The sequence below is a fragment of the Heterocephalus glaber genome, unplaced genomic scaffold (assembly GCF_053883595.1).
Source record: "Heterocephalus glaber isolate CG9 unplaced genomic scaffold, H.glaber_assembly_v1.0 deba00001067, whole genome shotgun sequence".
Classification (NCBI taxonomy): domain Eukaryota; kingdom Metazoa; phylum Chordata; class Mammalia; order Rodentia; family Bathyergidae; genus Heterocephalus; species Heterocephalus glaber.
The window spans coordinates 6,601,197-6,618,809 of NW_028258187.1; the positions used below are offsets into that span (position 1 = coordinate 6,601,197).

At 43.2% G+C, this 17,613-nt stretch overlaps 1 protein-coding gene across 1 annotated transcript in view; it reads left to right on the forward strand.

Annotated features, from left to right (window-relative positions):
* Positions 1-17,613, forward strand: part of Ush2a (usherin) — a 692,185-nt gene that overhangs the window by 657,612 nt on the left and 16,960 nt on the right. The window contains exons 64-68 of the mRNA XM_013066500.3: positions 5,372-5,578; positions 7,174-7,412; positions 8,191-8,399; positions 13,564-13,740; positions 15,278-15,361. Of these exons, the coding sequence (XP_012921954.2) occupies positions 5,372-5,578; positions 7,174-7,412; positions 8,191-8,399; positions 13,564-13,740; positions 15,278-15,361 (916 nt within the window). The remainder of the gene's footprint in view (positions 1-5,371; positions 5,579-7,173; positions 7,413-8,190; positions 8,400-13,563; positions 13,741-15,277; positions 15,362-17,613) is intronic.

Here is a 17,613-nt window from a genome sequence, read left to right on the forward strand (position 1 = left end):
AAGTTAGTGATTTCTGGTTCTTATTGGAACTCCGAGGTGCATTTCGCGATGAGTGCAGTGTAACACAGGTGCATTCGTGTTTATTTGAATGGCTCAAAGGAGAGCCACAGGTAATGCGCAGGAGAATGCTAAGTAGAGGTCACGTGAGTAGAAATAGAAATCAATAATACCTAGGTTTCTATAGCCGTTCTACAGGGAAAGAACAGCCCAACAATACTGGGCCCGAGAATCACTTGGAAATGTTTTGGGAGGCCAGGTTCCAAGAGGCTCACAGGAATTCTGATACCTGTGCCTCAAATGATTCTGATGATCGTGGGCAAGGAACATATTTTGACAAAGACTCCTCAAAGATTTTTAAGAGGCAATTTTCAGGGGAAGACAAATATTCAATTTATTGTTTTCACAGCAATCTGATTATGGCAGCTTAGTGGCAGATGCTGACACTTTATGTGATTAAAATTATTTAAGGTAAAACAATAATCCTTTGTGGGAAAGGAGAGCAAGTAAAAGAACAATTTCATTTTTAATGGACAACAGGCAGAAGATGGGACTGGTCACCAGTTTAAAAATGTGTATTACATTGAAAACAAATGTAAATTGACATACTGTTCTTCTCTTTTGCTGGTCAGTGTCAGAGCTTGTGTTTAAGAAATTTCAGTTATTTTATACTTATTAAGAGTAGACAATTTATATGTTTTCTTATGTCTTACAATATAACTCTTTTCATTACTACAAAAACAAAGTTAAAGAAGACAACAGCCGTTCAACTTATTCCTAACTTGCTGTCTTTTACACGCACTGTTATGGGGACTACCTGACTGCGACAGCCCTGGTTGTGTGTGCAGTTCCTGGATACCTGTCAAGGGTTTGCCACTCGCAAATAACAAATCGGTGGGAACTTTCACCATCTGTAATATATTACCAAAGAGTAAATATTAGTTTTCAGTGTAAATACCATGGGTATGAAGAGATTCTGAATCAACCAAAGATGAAATGGATACTTGGTTTTTTTCCTTTTGGCCATGAATGCATATACATACTTATTTTTTCTTTCTTAATAATGACCTTTTCTGTAAGCAACCAGTTATCTATGGTTAGGGGTCCAATAACCATGTGAGGGAATTTTAGGAAACAAACTGGATGGATTGATTTGTCAGTTCGGTAAAAATTAGATAATTAGATGGATAGAAGATGGATGGATGGATGGGTGGGTGGATAGGGGATGGATGGGTGGATGGATAGATGATGGATGGGTAGATGGATGAATAGGATGGATGGATGGATGGATGATGGATGGGTAGATGGGTGGATAGATGGATAGAATGGGTGGATGGATGGATGATGGATGGATGGATGGATGGATGATGGATGGGTGGATGGATGGATGGATGGATGGATAAATGGATGATGGATGGGTAGATGGGTGGATGGATGGATGGATGGATAGATGGATAGGATCTATGGGTGGATGGATGGATGGGTGGATGAATGGATGGATGGATGAGTAGATGGGTGGACAGATGGATAGAATGGGTGGATGGATGGATAGATGGATGGATGGATGATGGATGGGTAGATGGGTAGATGGATGGATAGGATTGGTGGATGGATGGATGGATAGATGGATAGATGGATGATGGATGGGTAGATGGGTGGGTGGATGGATGGATAGGATGGATGGATGGATGGATGGATGGATGGATGGATAGATGGATAGGATGGATGGGTGGATGGATGGATGGGTGGATAGATGGATAGGATGAATGGATGGGTGGATAGATGGATAGGATGAATGGATGGGTAGATGGATAAGATAGATAGATAGGATGGAGAGATGGATAGATGAATATGTAGAGATAAGGTATAACATTTTTCCTCACCCATCACAAGGGTCACAACCCACAATCCTTTAACAAAAATGTTAACAAGAGAAAAACCCTAAAAAATATCTTTAATCAAAGTTTTGTGTGACATGGGAGCCTTCAGAAATAAAGACCCAAAGATGAAGAAAAAATTGTTTTATGCTTGGGTTCAGTGAAGAGTAGACCACCACGTGGAATTGTGATTAGACTCTCTGTGGTGACTGGACAGGGCACCCCGCAAGGCCTGTCTGTGCAGACTCTCCTCAGCCTCCTTGCAGGGCCGTCCTTCCTCCCAGTATGGAGGAGGAGCCTCTGGAATGAAAGAGAAGGGAGAAGGTGACTTTTCTAGGTTCCCTGACTTTAGGAGGGAGAGCAGAATTCTGGTTTCTACAGCTGAGCTTCAGGGAGACTGCGAAGAGCAGGCAGGAGACTGCGAGGAGTTGGAAAGCTCCTCTCTCCAAGGCCTCCTGGTGCCCTTTGGTTCCCAGGGCTCAGCTTGCAAGGCCCCTCCAGGGGTGGCCCTCTGAGCCCCCAGAGACAGAGGAGGAGGACAGAGACAGATAACATTGGAGCTCTGTGTCTGCCCATGAGGTGATCCATTTCCTGATTTCTGTATAGGTTTACTAACCCTAAAAGGTCAGGGGCTGGGGCATATTCCTCGGTCCAGTGCTTCCTAGCATGGATGAGATCTGGGTTTGATGCCCAGCAAGCGCTGCCTTCAATCAATGTACAATCAGGACACAGTGCTCAAAATTTCTCATGCAAGATCACTGCTGCTTCTGTCTCCACTCGATACAGATGTCTCCAAATCTCGGTGCATTGTCTCTTAGCAGAAATCACAGGCATAATATGTATTTTACTCTGAACCTTGAACTACATCTCAGTTCCTTTATCTCTTACATAGCTGGGCAGACAGGAATTCACAGTGAATTTTAGGTAGTAGACCTTTTTGTTTTTAAAAGGATTCTCTTTTCTTGTCTTCTGGTGTGCGGGGATAGCAGAGACACTGCCCGCGGTACAAGTTTTGTGCAACCCACAATGCTTCATTATCCCAGTCAGCTTTCTCTTCATTGTTAGTGTTTTCATTTTCACAGTAGCTCATGTAAATAGGATGATCCTGCTTTGCATAAGCAGGTTGATTTATATGAATGCTATTTTGATCTCAAATTGATTGAGTACTAAAAAGAAAGCCTAGGAGAAAGAGCAATGTGTTATCAAGGTCTCCTGTCAAAGACAAAAGCCACTAGGCTCTACATACTTTCCCCATCAGTGACGGGGGTTTGTACTGCCTTATTTTTAGAAGAGAATACAAGAAATACAGTAAAACACTATAATACTGAGCCCCAAGTGTTTTAAAATACAACGGATCAAATCACATTTTCAAAATAGCACTCCACCTGTAAAAGCTCATCCAACAAAGAAAAGCATGAGGTTTAACATTATCTCCAACACCAGCATTAAAAAACCTTAATATTATTTATAACTCTACATTGCAGATGTAATGAAAATGAAAGAAAAGTTAAAGTTCACAATCCTCAGCCAGAACTGGGCGTCTGCTGTCTCCTATTGGTCCTCAGTAACCAACTGGCAACTTGAAGGATTTAAAAAAAATTATACCCAGTTACACTTTCCTCCTCATTTTCTTCCCCATCCATTGTGACCCCAGTTGAAATTCTGCATGCTCTTAAATCATCAACCAAAGCCCTGCTTTTGGTGAGGAGTTTGATATCAATATTCGCATTTTATGTGCATTCCCTTTCCAAGAATATTGTCCTCTTGAATCTTGTCACTCACTGTGCAGTGAAAGGGGTCCCCATCCCTCCCCTGGAAAGACATGTGCAAGCAAAGAGGTTGTTCTGGAGCAGCCTGAGGAGCCTGGAACCCGTCCTCATCAGTCCTGAAATCTGATTTCTTTGATAAGCTTCTCAGCACCCCTCCCTGTGCAGGCCTGGTCCTGGCCATTTCCCAGGGACCAGAGCAGCTGCGCTCATGTGCAGACCTGTCTCCCACTGCTAACTCAGTTTCCCGCTCCTTGCTTCCCTCTGCACCCCAGGTGACTTACCAGGGCTACCCACCTTGCAAACTAAGATCTCACCTACTTCAGAACTGCAGGTATTCATCTACGGACAAATCATTTGATTTCTGTGAACCCGAATGTCTTACTTATGCATAAAGATGACATACAGAGTCAAAGCATAGGTTTTTGTTGTTTTTTTTTTAAAGAGCCCTGGAAAGCAGAATTCTACTTTTATAATCTCAGGGGCAGTGAACAAGATAGTGAAATTTCTGAGCCTCAATTTTCTCATCTGTAAAATGGGGCTAATAGGGCATTCTGCAGAACTAATTAGACTAGTATGTGGTCAAGTACTTTGTAAAGTGTGGAGTTTATAATATTGGGAGTGATTATTATGCAAACATTGGGAGGTATCTGAATTATTAAAAGACCAGGTGTGACTATGCCAGTGAGTGATCATCTTTAAAAAGAGGGTTCCTAGCAATGCTTTCGGACAGGGGGTGTATACATTTGTGTTTCACTGTAATTCAACCTCAGAGATTTGCTTTTATGAGGGACTTCTCTAAAAGAAGCATAGTAACACTAATAGGAGTTGACCTAACCACTGAAAATCTAATGTTTATTGTTTTGAAGATATTGTTGATTGAAAAGCAAACCAAGCACTACTAAACACTCCTTCAAAGTGCTCTTAGCCAGCTTTCCCTAAATGTCTTACACTTTAAACATTCTGCATCCCCTTTAAGCATTGCATAGCCATAATGTGTGTACTGGGAAATCCAACAGGTTTTCCAAACTTGTCTTTAAAAGCTCAGGATAATTTTTTTTAAATACCTAGAGGAGAAGACACCCATGAGGAGAACTGTACGGTTAGACGTAGTGAAAGCTTCCTAAGAAACACTCCTACTCACAACACAGTCTCCTCACATTGCCACTTAGATCTATCATTCTGATTGATCACTGTGTAGTCTGCTATTATTGAGCCTAATTTAACCCTCTCCACTCACACATCCATCCACTCTGTCTATTGTACCTGACAGTCTACAAATTACTCACTCATGCAAATGGCGACCCTGGGCAACCTTTTAGGAGATTCGTGTTTAATTATACAAATGGTTCTTGATAAATAAGATTATACATCTTTCCATATGTTTATTCCCTCCTTGATGAAAGGAAATTTAATTTTCATGCAGATTTGGTGGGGACAGTGTGGAAGAATTGCTGAGCCTCCCAGAGTCTTCAGTCCCGGCCAGTTTGAGGGAGCTGAGAAAACCCACCCCCACATCCATTGTGAAGACAGCGCCTTGCATTAGGCTCAAACCCACCTGCAGCAAATTCTGACATCCCAACCGGGCCCCTGTGTATTCCCAGGGTCCTTTGCAAACTGTAAAATTCCCAGTTTACCTTACACTGGTGGCTCTAGTCGCTTCCGGTTGCTGACCTGTTTGTCCAGCTGACATGTCTTGGTCCTGACTGTTCTTACGGATTTCTCCCACAGGTCTGGGCAGTGAATTCGGCAGGAAAAGCCCCCAGCAGCTGGACGTGGTGCAGAACCGGGCCTGCGCCCCCCGAAGGCCTCAGCGCCCCCACCGTCCACACGGTATCCTCCACCCAAGCCGTGCTCAACATCAGCGTCCCTGCGAAGCCCAACGGGGACATCAGTCTCTACCGGCTGTTCTCCAACACCAGCGGCGCCCTGGCTGTGGTGAGCGGCTGTAGGGCTGAAACACACCCTAGCCTTTTTGATTTTTAATTTTGAGACAGAGCCTCAGTAAGCCGCTCTGGTGGGCTTCCAGTTTGAGATCCTCCGCCGCAGCCTCCTGAGTAGCTGGGAATTTAGCCACCCCCTTTCTTGGCTGGGAACTGAACCCAGTGCCTCACACGTGCCGGGCGAGAGCTCTCCACTGAGCTCCACCCGTGCCCCTTGAAGTTCCCTTTTGGACCTAAACAAATCTCTAATCACATGATGGAAGCTGAGTCTTTCGGTGAATTCCAGAAAGCCTGGCCTTTTGCATGGGACAGCGGGCTCCACTGCTCCTTAGCACGTTCGGGGCACACGGAGGCAGGGGCGGATGTGCAGGGAGCTCAGCTCCCACTCTGGGCTTTTGGCCGGCACTTGCTGGAGGGGCGCAAAGGCTCGCGGGCGTTTCGGGCATTGATTGGGCCCTTGGGCGGCTGGACGAAGTCTCTCCCACCTGTTCGCGCCTTGGGCCAGTCTCGCCCGCTCAGCAGCAAGTGGAGATGATAACGCTGTGTTCACACAAACCTAATAGACTGTGTAGATCCCAGTATTGCACTATAAATTATTTAGACCAATTTAGGAAACAAGTTGGGCAAGTGTGGAGAAATCCGCTCAGACCAAGGGCCGGGAACCGAAACACAATTTCCAAAGATAACTCATACGGCGAAGGTTCCCAGTGAACGGTAAGGGAATATTAGCATATTTTCCACAGGGCTTTGTATTCAATAAATATAGATGATGTAAATACAATCAGCCCTTGATTATCTGTGCTTATAAGATGATGATACTAATAAACTAAAATAATTTATATTTGGAGTGCATTGTATGCATTTTCAAAACTTTTCCTAATCATATATTATGTCAGTGTGGAAATTAATTTCCAGTTTCTAAACTCTTCCTTTCCAAAGAGTACTGAATTAAACCACAATGAAGTCAAAGGTTTGTTCCAAATAAACTGAAAAGTCTGTCATCCTACTGAGAAGCCAGGGGTGGTGGCGCACACCTGTAATACCCGCATTTGGGAGGCTGAGGCAGGAGAACCACTGTAAGTTCGAGGCCAGCTTGGGCTCCATTGAGACCCTGCCTCAAAACACCAAAACAAAAAACACAAAAGTGATTGAGGGAAGACTGTGATATTTAGTAAAAAGCGATGCTCTGAGAGGCAGAGGTGGACTTCTGAGATCTTTGCCATCTCTCCCTGACTCACACAGATGCAAGAGGGTTACTCAGGAACACTAAGCATGCCCGTTTAGCCTCGCACAGCATGCAGGTCAGGGACTAGAAATACGGGGTTCCGTACGGAATACACAGAAGGCAGATCATGTGATCAGCATTTTATTTGTGCTGTGTGCCACTTCCTAGTGCCTCTCCACAGCAGTAGGTGACAGGCAGTATCGTGCCTTCTGCTGTAGTACCCCTAGCCTTTTCCTTGGGTGTGCCAGCACGGCAACTCCTTGCAGGTGAAGTGGGGTCGGTGCCCGGCTGCAGGGGACTCCGTAGTAGGAAGCTGGGCCGTAGACGTTCGTGTGACTGTGACCTCTCCCCTTCTTTCCTCCCAGCTGTCGGAAGGCACGGCCACCCAGCAGACCCTTCACAACCTGCATCCCTCCACGGCCTATGCCGTCGGGGTGGAGGCCTGCACCTGCTCCCACTGTTGCAGCCTTGGGCCTACGGCGAAGCTGAGGACGCGCCCCGCTCCGCCCTCCAGCCTGTCCGCTCCCCGCCTCCAGGAGCTGGGCTCCAGGAGGGCCTCCGTCCAGTGGCGGCGCCCCCTGTTTCCCAACGGTGTCCTTCGAAGGTATGAGTGGCTCGCTCGGCAGGAGGGGCGAATCCGCAAAGGCAGCATGCGGGCAGACAGAGGGCTGCCCGCCCAGCACTCTCTGGGGAGGGCTGGCTCATCAGAGATGCAGGGTCACCCGCGTCCTAATGTCCTGTGCACTGTCCTCATCCAGAAATCCATTCAGGGCAGAGGAGCACAGCTAAGTCATCTTTAAATAAGAAAGAACATGCGAAGTGTTTATATTCACCAAAACAGTGTGCTCCACTGGGCTTGAGGTGGCTCCAACCTCAGCTCCAAATCAGTGAATGAATAAAGGAATCTGCTGCTCCTCCTGGATCTCAAAATCACGCTTCCCATAGACCTTTCATGGACCGTAAGAAACCTTTGTGGTTCAATCAGAATGGCCCTGATCAGGTGTAAGATGTCCTAATGAGTCACTGTTTGAGAGAGCAAAGAAAGTACTTTTCTCAAAATAATCTGGAGGGAAAATGTTTCCTTATGCTACACAGAGGAGAGTATTTTGCCACCTTCTTTTTGAATGAGACACATCTCTCAACCAATGAAAATGTCCAGCACCTGGGTGGAAGGCCACCCCAGCATGCATGGTGCCTTCTGCATTTCTCTGTGACTGCAGTCTTCATGCACTGTGTCTGAGAGTGGTTTCCTAAAAATGCAGATCTTACCAAGCTTGTAGCTCCATGAAAACGAAACATCTTTCCAAAAAGCTAAGCAGATGTTAAAGGGGGCCATGCTGATCCCAATGCCCTGTCTTCTTTCCTGTCCACTCTTCGTCCAGCTATGAGCTCCAGCTGTCCGTGGCCTGCTCTCCAGATTCAGCCCTCCCCTGTGCTCCCAGCCAAGCAGAGACAAAGTACAGAGGACCAGGGCTTAGAGCCAGCCTCACGGGCCTCCAGCCTTACACTGCCTACCTGCTCAGAGTGGTGGTGCACAACGAGGCGGGCAGCAAGGCTTCTGAGTGGATCCACTTCCTCACTCACACAGAACGTGAGTACCAGTGGCCGCCACCACCAGCCTGTGTGATGGTCAAACTCAATGTCAAGGCGATTGGCTTGGGAGCCACTTCCAGGTGTCCAGGTGGGTCATGGAGGGCTGGCCTTGGGGTTTATCTACATCTGGTCCCTGACCCCTCCCTTTCTGGCACTCTTCTCTTGTGCCGTTTCCAGACTGCATGGGGTGAGCAGCACTCCTCTCCCAAGCCCCTCTGCCATGATGTCTCTGCCTGGAAGGGAACCATGGACTGAGTCGTCTGAAACCAGGAGCCACATACACCTCTCCAGCTTTAAGTTGTGGGTGCCAGGTATTTTTCCCAGCAACAGGAAAGCTGACCAATTCAGCCACAGAGATAGGAGGGTAGCCAGCAGAGGCTTGCCATAAAAAGTAGGGAAAACAGTTTTTATATGAGATTGATAGAGGATCAGTGATGTGAAATGCTATTGAGACATTGACAAAAATGACTATTAGCCAAAAACGTCCATAGGGTATGGGAATATGGAGGTGAAAGGCAAATTTAGGAAGATTTTTCCTGCATTGTTGAAAACTAGCTTAGAGGAAGTTAAATAATGAATAGAAAGAAAAAAATTGGGCAAATGCATATAGCCATTTTTTAAAGTTTTGTCACTCTCTTTTCAAATTATATGACATCATCCCTAGCATTTCCAGAAAGCATAGAGGCATGACACTGTCAGGAAAAGCACACAGGCAATTAAACACAGAAACAGGCAGTAAACTAATTAATTTTTAAGCAACTAATTAATTTTTTATAAATTAGCTTCAGGTTTTATGAGGTATGTATGTCCATTGTATAAAAATGATAAATACAGAAAGTATTAAGAATGAAATAAGTTCTTCTCAGCCCAGTTACGTAATTTGTGGGGACCACTGGAAAATGAAAATATGTTCAAAATCACTAGGAATTCCAAGACACCAACAGTGAAGTAGCAGAATAAGCCCAGGGCCCTTCTGGGTGAGGGGGTCACATGAGCATAAGGTAAATCCCCCTATAATCCCACTGCCCTAAAGCAACTGCTGTAACATGTCACCAAAATCAAGTCTTTTAGTCCCTTTATTTTCATAATTTGTATTACATGGTTGACATCACACTATAATAAAAATTGCATAATCTACTTTTGAATGTGACATTATATTTTTATTTTCCATAATATTAAAAACTCTTTAACAATCAAGGATAACAGTGGTGTAATATTCCATCTATGAACTGGTGGGGCATTTTGGTTCTTTTTGGTAGTTTTTTTTAATCAACATGACAAGGCCAATTTTTATTTGAATGTCTTATGACTTTGTTAAATTTGATAAATGAAATTTACTGCATCAAGAATTTTAAAGCATTGGATGCTTATTGCAAAATGGCTTTTTGGAAAGATTGTATCATATTATAATTTCTCCTAAAATACTCTATTTGCCATTAAACATTATAGCTTTTGCAGTACTGGGGACCAAATCCATGGATATTCTACTAATGAACTACATCCCCAGCACTGTTTGTTTTTTGAGATAGGGTCTTGCTAAGTTGCCCAGTCTGGCCTTGGATTTGCAATCCTCCTGCCTCAGTCTCCTGAGTACCTGGGATAATAGACATGCACTATGATACCCAGCTAAACATTGTACTGTTTATTAAACATAAGAAATATACATCTATTGAAGTCTAATGCCTCACAGAAGGACCTTAACGTGTCCAGCAGCATTGTGGCCTGCAGGGTGTTAGGGTCAGGTCAAATTTAGAGAAGACTTGGTTGTTCCTAGCACTGTTTAAGAATTCTAGAAATAATGTTTACCACAAACCTGTGAGTGAGTACTATTGTTAGCCTACTGGACAGAATACAAACAAGAAGATAGTCTAAAAATAGTGCATGAAGTTTTATATTCGATGTGATCACATGTACACTCAGCAAAGGGTTTGGAGAAGCAGGAACACTTCAGCCCCTCTCCCCAGTTACCCTCCAGTGGAGAGGAGAGGCATGGTATAGATGTTTAAACCTGGCTAGCTGAAGAAAGGAGTCCTCATTTGAAGCCCCTGCCAGTTCCCATGGTGTAAGTACTCCGCCGTTATGGAGTACATTATTCCAGTCACCAACATGGCAGCACAGAGAACAGAAAAAATAACTTCGAGTGCATTGGTAACAATAACATGTAAAGAAGTAGTGAAAAGTTATGAACTTTGACTATTACTTGAATACCATCACATTTATATAATTTAATGTTTAAAAATAGCTAGGTCTAACAGCTGCCTCACAAAATTCTTTTTTAAAATGAATTTTATTGGTACATTTTAGGTATACAATATAACGACATTCATCATTGGAAATTTGCACCTTTACATAATCTCTCTTGGTTCTTATTTTTCCCCCTTTCCCTGCCCTCCCTTCAACCCCTCCATCCCTCCCTATTCACATAGACTTTGTTTCCATTTTTTTTTCTTTTCTCATATTAATTCCATTCCCTTCTTTCCTTTCCCCTACCCCTCCTACTTCCCCTTCCTCTTTGCCCCTTTTCTTCCTATTTCACATTATCTATTATACATTTTAGTCCTTATTTATACTTTCAGTTTCTCACAGTAGAGAAACTATTCGGTATTTACACGTGTGTCCTATTTATTTCACTTAAGAGTATCACCTCAATGTGCATCCATTTAGCTATAAATGTCTCTAATTTCTCATTTTTATGGCTGAGTAGTACTCCATTTTATTTTAAAAAAACACATTTTCTTTATCCAGTCTCCAGTTGATGGGCAATTGGGCTGTTTCCAAGTTTTAGCTATTACAAATGGTGCTGCTGTGAACATGGGTGCACATATATCACTGTGGGATGATTCATTTAATTCTTTGGGGAAGATACCCTGATTCAACATATGCAAATCAATCAGTGTAATACACTATAACAATAGAGCTAAGGGCAAAAAACATATGATCATCCCAATAGATGCAGAAAAACCAACAAAATCTAACACACATTTATGATAAAAACCCTATAAAAATTGTAATAGACGGTCTCTACCTCAATCTGATAAAAGCCATCTATGAAAAACCAACAGCCAACATCATACTAAATAGTCAAAAACTAAAATCCTTCACAGTAAAATCAGGAACAAAATTCTTGACATTAACAATGGAGGATGAAGCAACTTCAACATACAACTGGAGAGTAAGCACTGGTGAGTCAGTAAATTGTACTCTTTAAATAACTGTGTGTGGACTATAACAAAGCAATATAAGTACATTAGTCAGCTTTCCCACAAAAGTCCCAACACCCACAGCTCAAGTAAGGAGAGGTTTAATTTGGTTCACGATCTCAGAGGATTCAGTCCATGGTTAATTGGCTCCAAGGCAGGAGTATCATGGGAGAAGAATGTGGTGCAGCAGAAATGCTTAATTCATGGTGGCCAGGAAGCAGAGCAGGAGGACGATACCAGAGGAGAGGGAAGGAGGGAGAGATCAGATACAGACCCCAAGGTCATAGCTCCATGACCCCCCAGATCCACCCAGAAATGTGCTTCACCAACTCCCAGGGCAGATCCCAAAGCCTATCAGGTTGACACTTCAACCCAACCACCACTGTGGGCTTTAAAGTTGAGCAAGTCTAGGTTCAGATCCTTGGTTTCTTACCAGGTTGACATTCTTCAGGATATTTGGTCTCTCTGAACGTTTCCTCCTGTGAAAAATTAAGAACCAATCTTTAGCAGATCTTCTGGAGGATTAAGTGAAATAAACTAGTCGTGCTAAGAGCATAGCAGCTCTTACTATTTTCTCAGTCCCCTCTGAGGAGGTTGCATAAATCCATGCTCCTCGTTATTCTGACTGTGTGCTGTTTTCCCTCAAGAAAGCCCACAAATCCTACAAGTCAAAATTCTATGTATTTTCATACCATTGCAAGCTTTTTCTTTTTAGTACTCTTTTGACACAGGGAACAATGGAAACTTGTTAAAATGACAGAGGGAAGCTACAAACAAATACAATCCTGTGTTCTCTTGTGATACTAGGCAGAGTTAGTGTTGGAAATTTACAGAAACTTAAAGAGGGCTTGATAACTTTTGTCTTGGTATTTCCAGAAAGTTATTCTTATGACTACATAAAAATATTTTATCTTGGAAGGTAAGAATCATATGTCTTAAAGGGTTAATCTTTTGGTTACAAAAACATGATTTTTTCTCACTTTGTTATATTTCTTACCAGATGGATTTATTGTTTTAAAGAAAGAACTGATATGCAATTTATTTTCACCACTCCTTTCATTTCTTAAAAGCCAATTTAGTATGTAGATGGATCTTATGCTTTCACAGAGGTATTGATTACTTTGGAGAAAACAAGATCTCATGAAATAAATCACTTCTGACTCAACAAAATGATATGGTATCCCTCATTTGTTTCTACAAAAATTATTTGCTCGAAGATGAGCCCCAGTTAGAGATTTTTGTTTTGTTTTGTTTTAGTAAGGAGCTGAAAAATGTGAACACGCCTGTAAAATGCAGAGTTGCTTCTGTATCAGATATAATACTTAGGAGACCTGAGCTTTATTATATACTAATGTACTATGGTATTGATTGATTAGTCAGGGCAATGAATTATTATACTTGAATTGCTGTTTGCAAAGGCTTTTTAACTATCTTGGAAAACAAACGAATGGTTCAAGAAAAAGCTTTAAAAATAAATGGGTGGCAAAAGGACATAATTCACCATCTAAGCAGTTTGGTTTGGAGAAATAAAATATATTAACTTCATCTAGTCCTTGGGGCTTTGTAGCAATAAATATTGATTTGATATGAAAAATAGCTATATACTGTAGATAACAGTGTTAAGGACACTTTACCTGTTAAAACAGGGAAAAGGCAACAAAATATGAGCTCCAGGGTTATGTTGGCGAGCAGATCCATTGTGTGTTAATGGCTGTATTTATAAAACACCACTTGCTATTGATTTTTCTTTTTTGGAAAGCGGGTACAAAGTTGCTGAAAAAACATTTCCCATGTTCCTATCAGTTTTCTTTCCAGGACCAATACCAGTTCTTTTATGGGTTCCAGTAATGCTGGTATTTTGTTTTGTTTTATTTTTGCTCATAGTACCCCCAAAATAGAAGTGCACACTTCTGCACTCCTGCGAGATGAACATTTCTAGTTTGTGTGCATTTCTCCCAGCAGTGCCTCAGTTCCAGGTGCCGTTTTCTGTGGACAGCAACGTGTCTATGGTGTGCCTGGACTGGAGAGGCACCTTCCTCCTGAATGGCCCGCTCAAGGAATACGTGGTGACCGATGGGGGGCAGCACATCTACAGCGGTCTTGACACCACCCTCCACATACCCAGGAGAGCACACAAAAGTTAGTGTCTGACTCCCACTGCTCAGGGGACAAGGAGCTCTGCTCCCTAGCTTGATTTGAGGTTAAATCTGAAAGGGGACTAGCAGTGCTTGCTGTTCAAATCCCTTGGTTTAAGTGGCTGCTTCTCATGGAAAAGTACAGCTCAGAGGCCGTGAGGTTCTCTTCCCATTGCAGCCTGGAACACTGCAGTGACTGTGCACTTCCAGGAGGGTGCTGCCTCCTGGGACTTAAGTGTCCCTGGGAAGAAACATGACAGGTTTAGCTCACAAAAGAAGTAGCACTCACAGGTAGTCGTTGATTATCCTAAAACAATTCATTTTATTGACTTTGACCTCTTTGAGAGCCTGCACTAAGGGGTTTCTTCAACCTCAGGATCTTCCCTTCCTTAATTGCATGTCATTTTCCTCTGTCCTTTTTGCAGTACTGGAGATTGAACACACAGCCTTCCCACTGAGCTGTATGTCCTGTCCTTTGTTTTGATTTTTTATTTTGAGACAGGGTTTCATTAAGTCACTAAGTTGCCCCGGCTGGGATCAAACTTATGATTCTCCCTCCTCAGCCCCCCAATCTTGGCTTTTAAATTAAAGTGAGAAAAAACTTTACATGTTATTACAGAATTTCTAGTAACCAGCATGGCCCCAGGACCAATAGATATGGAATCATTCTAAGCTAAGCAGTCTGGGTTTGTACAATTTTTGTTGTTGTTTACTTGCAAATACTATTTTGTTTCACTGAAAGAGAGCAAGCTCCAGCATTACCTTTATAGTATTTGAAACTTAACGATAACATCTCCCAGTGATTCAGGTGTACACATTCACGGTTACATTTCCTGGTCACCTAGCCAGCAGGTTGTGATGGGAAGGTGGCCTGACAGTTGGAAGATTTGTGCTCTACCTGGCCAGGCCTCTGGCCATCTGTGTGACCTGAGAAGAGTCACATTCCTGGCTTTTGCAAGAGAAATTTTGATCATGCAATTTTTAACATTCCTTTTGAGCTCTCTTGTTAAGTACGAAATTCTGGACACTTAGTAGGAGGCACACCTGATAGATTTAAAAGAACAGACTTGGACTATATGCAGATTAAAATATACTTTGCCTTCTATCCTTTTCTCCTGACAATTCTTTTGCTGCAAAGGCCCTAATATTCTTTAGCTCTTTTACTTATGGATATGGTGTTATATCTTTTTCATCAGAAATAAATTTGAATGTTAGGTGTTAGCATTCTGTCATTGTAGCAAATAGCTGAAATAATCAGCTTATTAAGAGAAAAGGTTTATTCTGGCTCTAAGGCCACATATGCAATGACCTAAAGTCCTCTCATTAGGCTCCACCTCTTAAAGGTGCCACTGTCTCCCATAATGCCATGCTAAGCCTTTGGGGGATATTTAACATCCAAACTGGCGTTAGGCAAAACCTCACAACTTGCTCTGAAATGGTATTTTCAGATATTTCATGGTAGGACACATTGCTCTTTTAAAAGTAAGCCCTGTAGTTTTCAATGTTGAATGAGTCATTTATCAGTTTTTTCTTTTGTCTAGCCTTCTTTTTCCAGGTCACCTGCACTACAGATGTAGGAAGTGTTAAGACACCATTGATCCAATATGACACCTCTAGTGGATTTGGTATGCATTTAACTTATTTTTTGTTGGTTTGTTTGTTTCTGAGACAGGGTCTTACAATGTAGCCCAGGCTGGCCTTGAACCCACAGCAATCCTTCTGCCTGAGTCTCACAAATGCTGGGATAACAGCCATGTACTGCCATGCCTGGAATTAACTCGTATTTGTGGTAGCACCTACTCATTTTCCCTAGGAAATCTGCATTTGTTTATGCACGCCTGTGTTCATATGGTTGTGCTGACTTTATGGAGGGAATGGTGTTAGGTGTTAAAAGTTTCTTTTTTAAGTCCTCACAGAACTTACATTAGGCAAGGAGTTAGCAAAGTAAAAATATGCTTTTATAATTCCAAGCCCATTGAATTATAAATGTGGAATGACTAGAAAAATCTGACAATCTTCTCTCCTGCCCATAAATCCTGTTTTAAAACTTGGTGTACACAAAAAGTGATTTATAAATGAAGTCAGCAGAAGGAGATCAAAGGAAGGGAGAAAATATTCTGCCAATTTATACTGATTCTAATAATATTCTGGATTCAGAGCCCAAAATGGTGAATTGGGGACATTTGTCTGTATTCTTTATAAAATATTATGACTTACTATTAATTCCAACTAATTTAGCTGAAGAGATGAAATTATAAATTAAAGAACATCTTTTAAATTTAGCTCTAACCATAATCTCTGAATCTAATGCGCTATTTTATAATTTCAAAGGGCAAATTAGAAAAATGGCAAATCTTTTCTATTAGAACAAATTTGAGACACATACTCTATTTTAAATTCTAGTAATTAATGTTATATCAAATTAGTATGCATGTATGCTTTTATGGAAAATAAACATGTCCCAAATACTGAAAAATGGGTGAGATAATGTAATTCTCAAAAACAGTTTCAGTCTGTAAAATATAATTCTATTTCCCGACTTTACATGTCCAGGTGCCATATAAAGTTTCATGCAATACCTGACACTTTTCCTCCCATGTAGTTGATCTCATATTATTTAACAGCAGCTGTGAGGGAGAGAAGACTTTACTGGTAATCCCTTAGCAGCTCCAGGGTTTCCAGAAGGGGACAATGGGGTGGGGGGTCCCAGGAATCCATCTGGGGATGTTCTGCAGTGAGTTGAGAGGATGACAAGTCCAGTTCGGTTTCCCTCTTGACTCTGCTTGTTTATTATAGTTTCCTCTGCCCTGGTAGAGATCAAGAATAGGGGGCTGAGGAGTCTACTCTTCCGGTGAGTGCTGCAATGATTCCAAGGCAGGGGACCGTGTGGCCAATGCCATGCCCTGTGTGACCCTGGGAAGGAACCTGTACTCTGACACTGCCTGTGGGGGTGCTGGGTTCCCTTTGGAGTCGAGGCGCAGGCCTGGAGCTCCATGCCAACCGTGAACCTCCCATTTGAGGCCTGGGTGCACCCCTTTAAAGGGAAAGGGCACTTTGCAAAGAAAAGGGGATGGGACACAGCAACAGCATCCTGATTTGGGCCAAGAGGAGACATCTGCAGTCAACTCCTGAACATGAGAGTGTCCCCTGCTGAGCAGGGTGCAGCCCTTGGGTCTGGAGCCTGAGCTCTGTGCGGATTCCAAGAGGTGCTGCCCACCATACCCAGAGTCAGCTTTAATTTTTATGATAGGACTTCTGAAACCCTCCTGCTCCCTTGCCTGGGGGCCACCTCTGAGCAGAACCCAGGCAGGGACCTCATTTCCCTTCTGAGGCTTCCCTCAGGTGTGCTGCCCTCCACGCCTAGGGGCTCCCAGCCGGGCCTGAGCCACCCATAAGTTCCCTGAGTCCCAGCCCTGCCACGCACACAGGAGACTCAGCTTCTCTGTGCTGTAACCAAGGTTGCTGTGCTCTGAATCAATCAACACAGATTGGCACATTGGTTCCTAGTAAGAGGATTTCCTTCCTGCTGAGCTTGAGTAGAGCTTTGACTGCAAATCTTCATTCCAGAGCAAGGAAGCAGGGGCCCATGGAGTCAAAGTGACTTCTTCCACCCTCGACTTGGCCAGAATTAGGGTTCGCAGAGAAGTGTCCCTGTCCCTCCCCCTCCCCCCTCCTCCCATGGAGCTATAACTTTAGTCTCAGCCACCCCTCTTCTTGCTCCCTTTGATACTTCCCCGATTTCGAACTCTCCCCTCCCTCCTTCCCCAGGCATGTGTGTGTGGAGCTCTCAGGCCCATGAAGGCCCTGGGATGCTGCCCTTAGGGATGTTTGCCCGGTGAGTGAGCAGGCAGAGTGAGCAGATGGTGCACCTGCATCT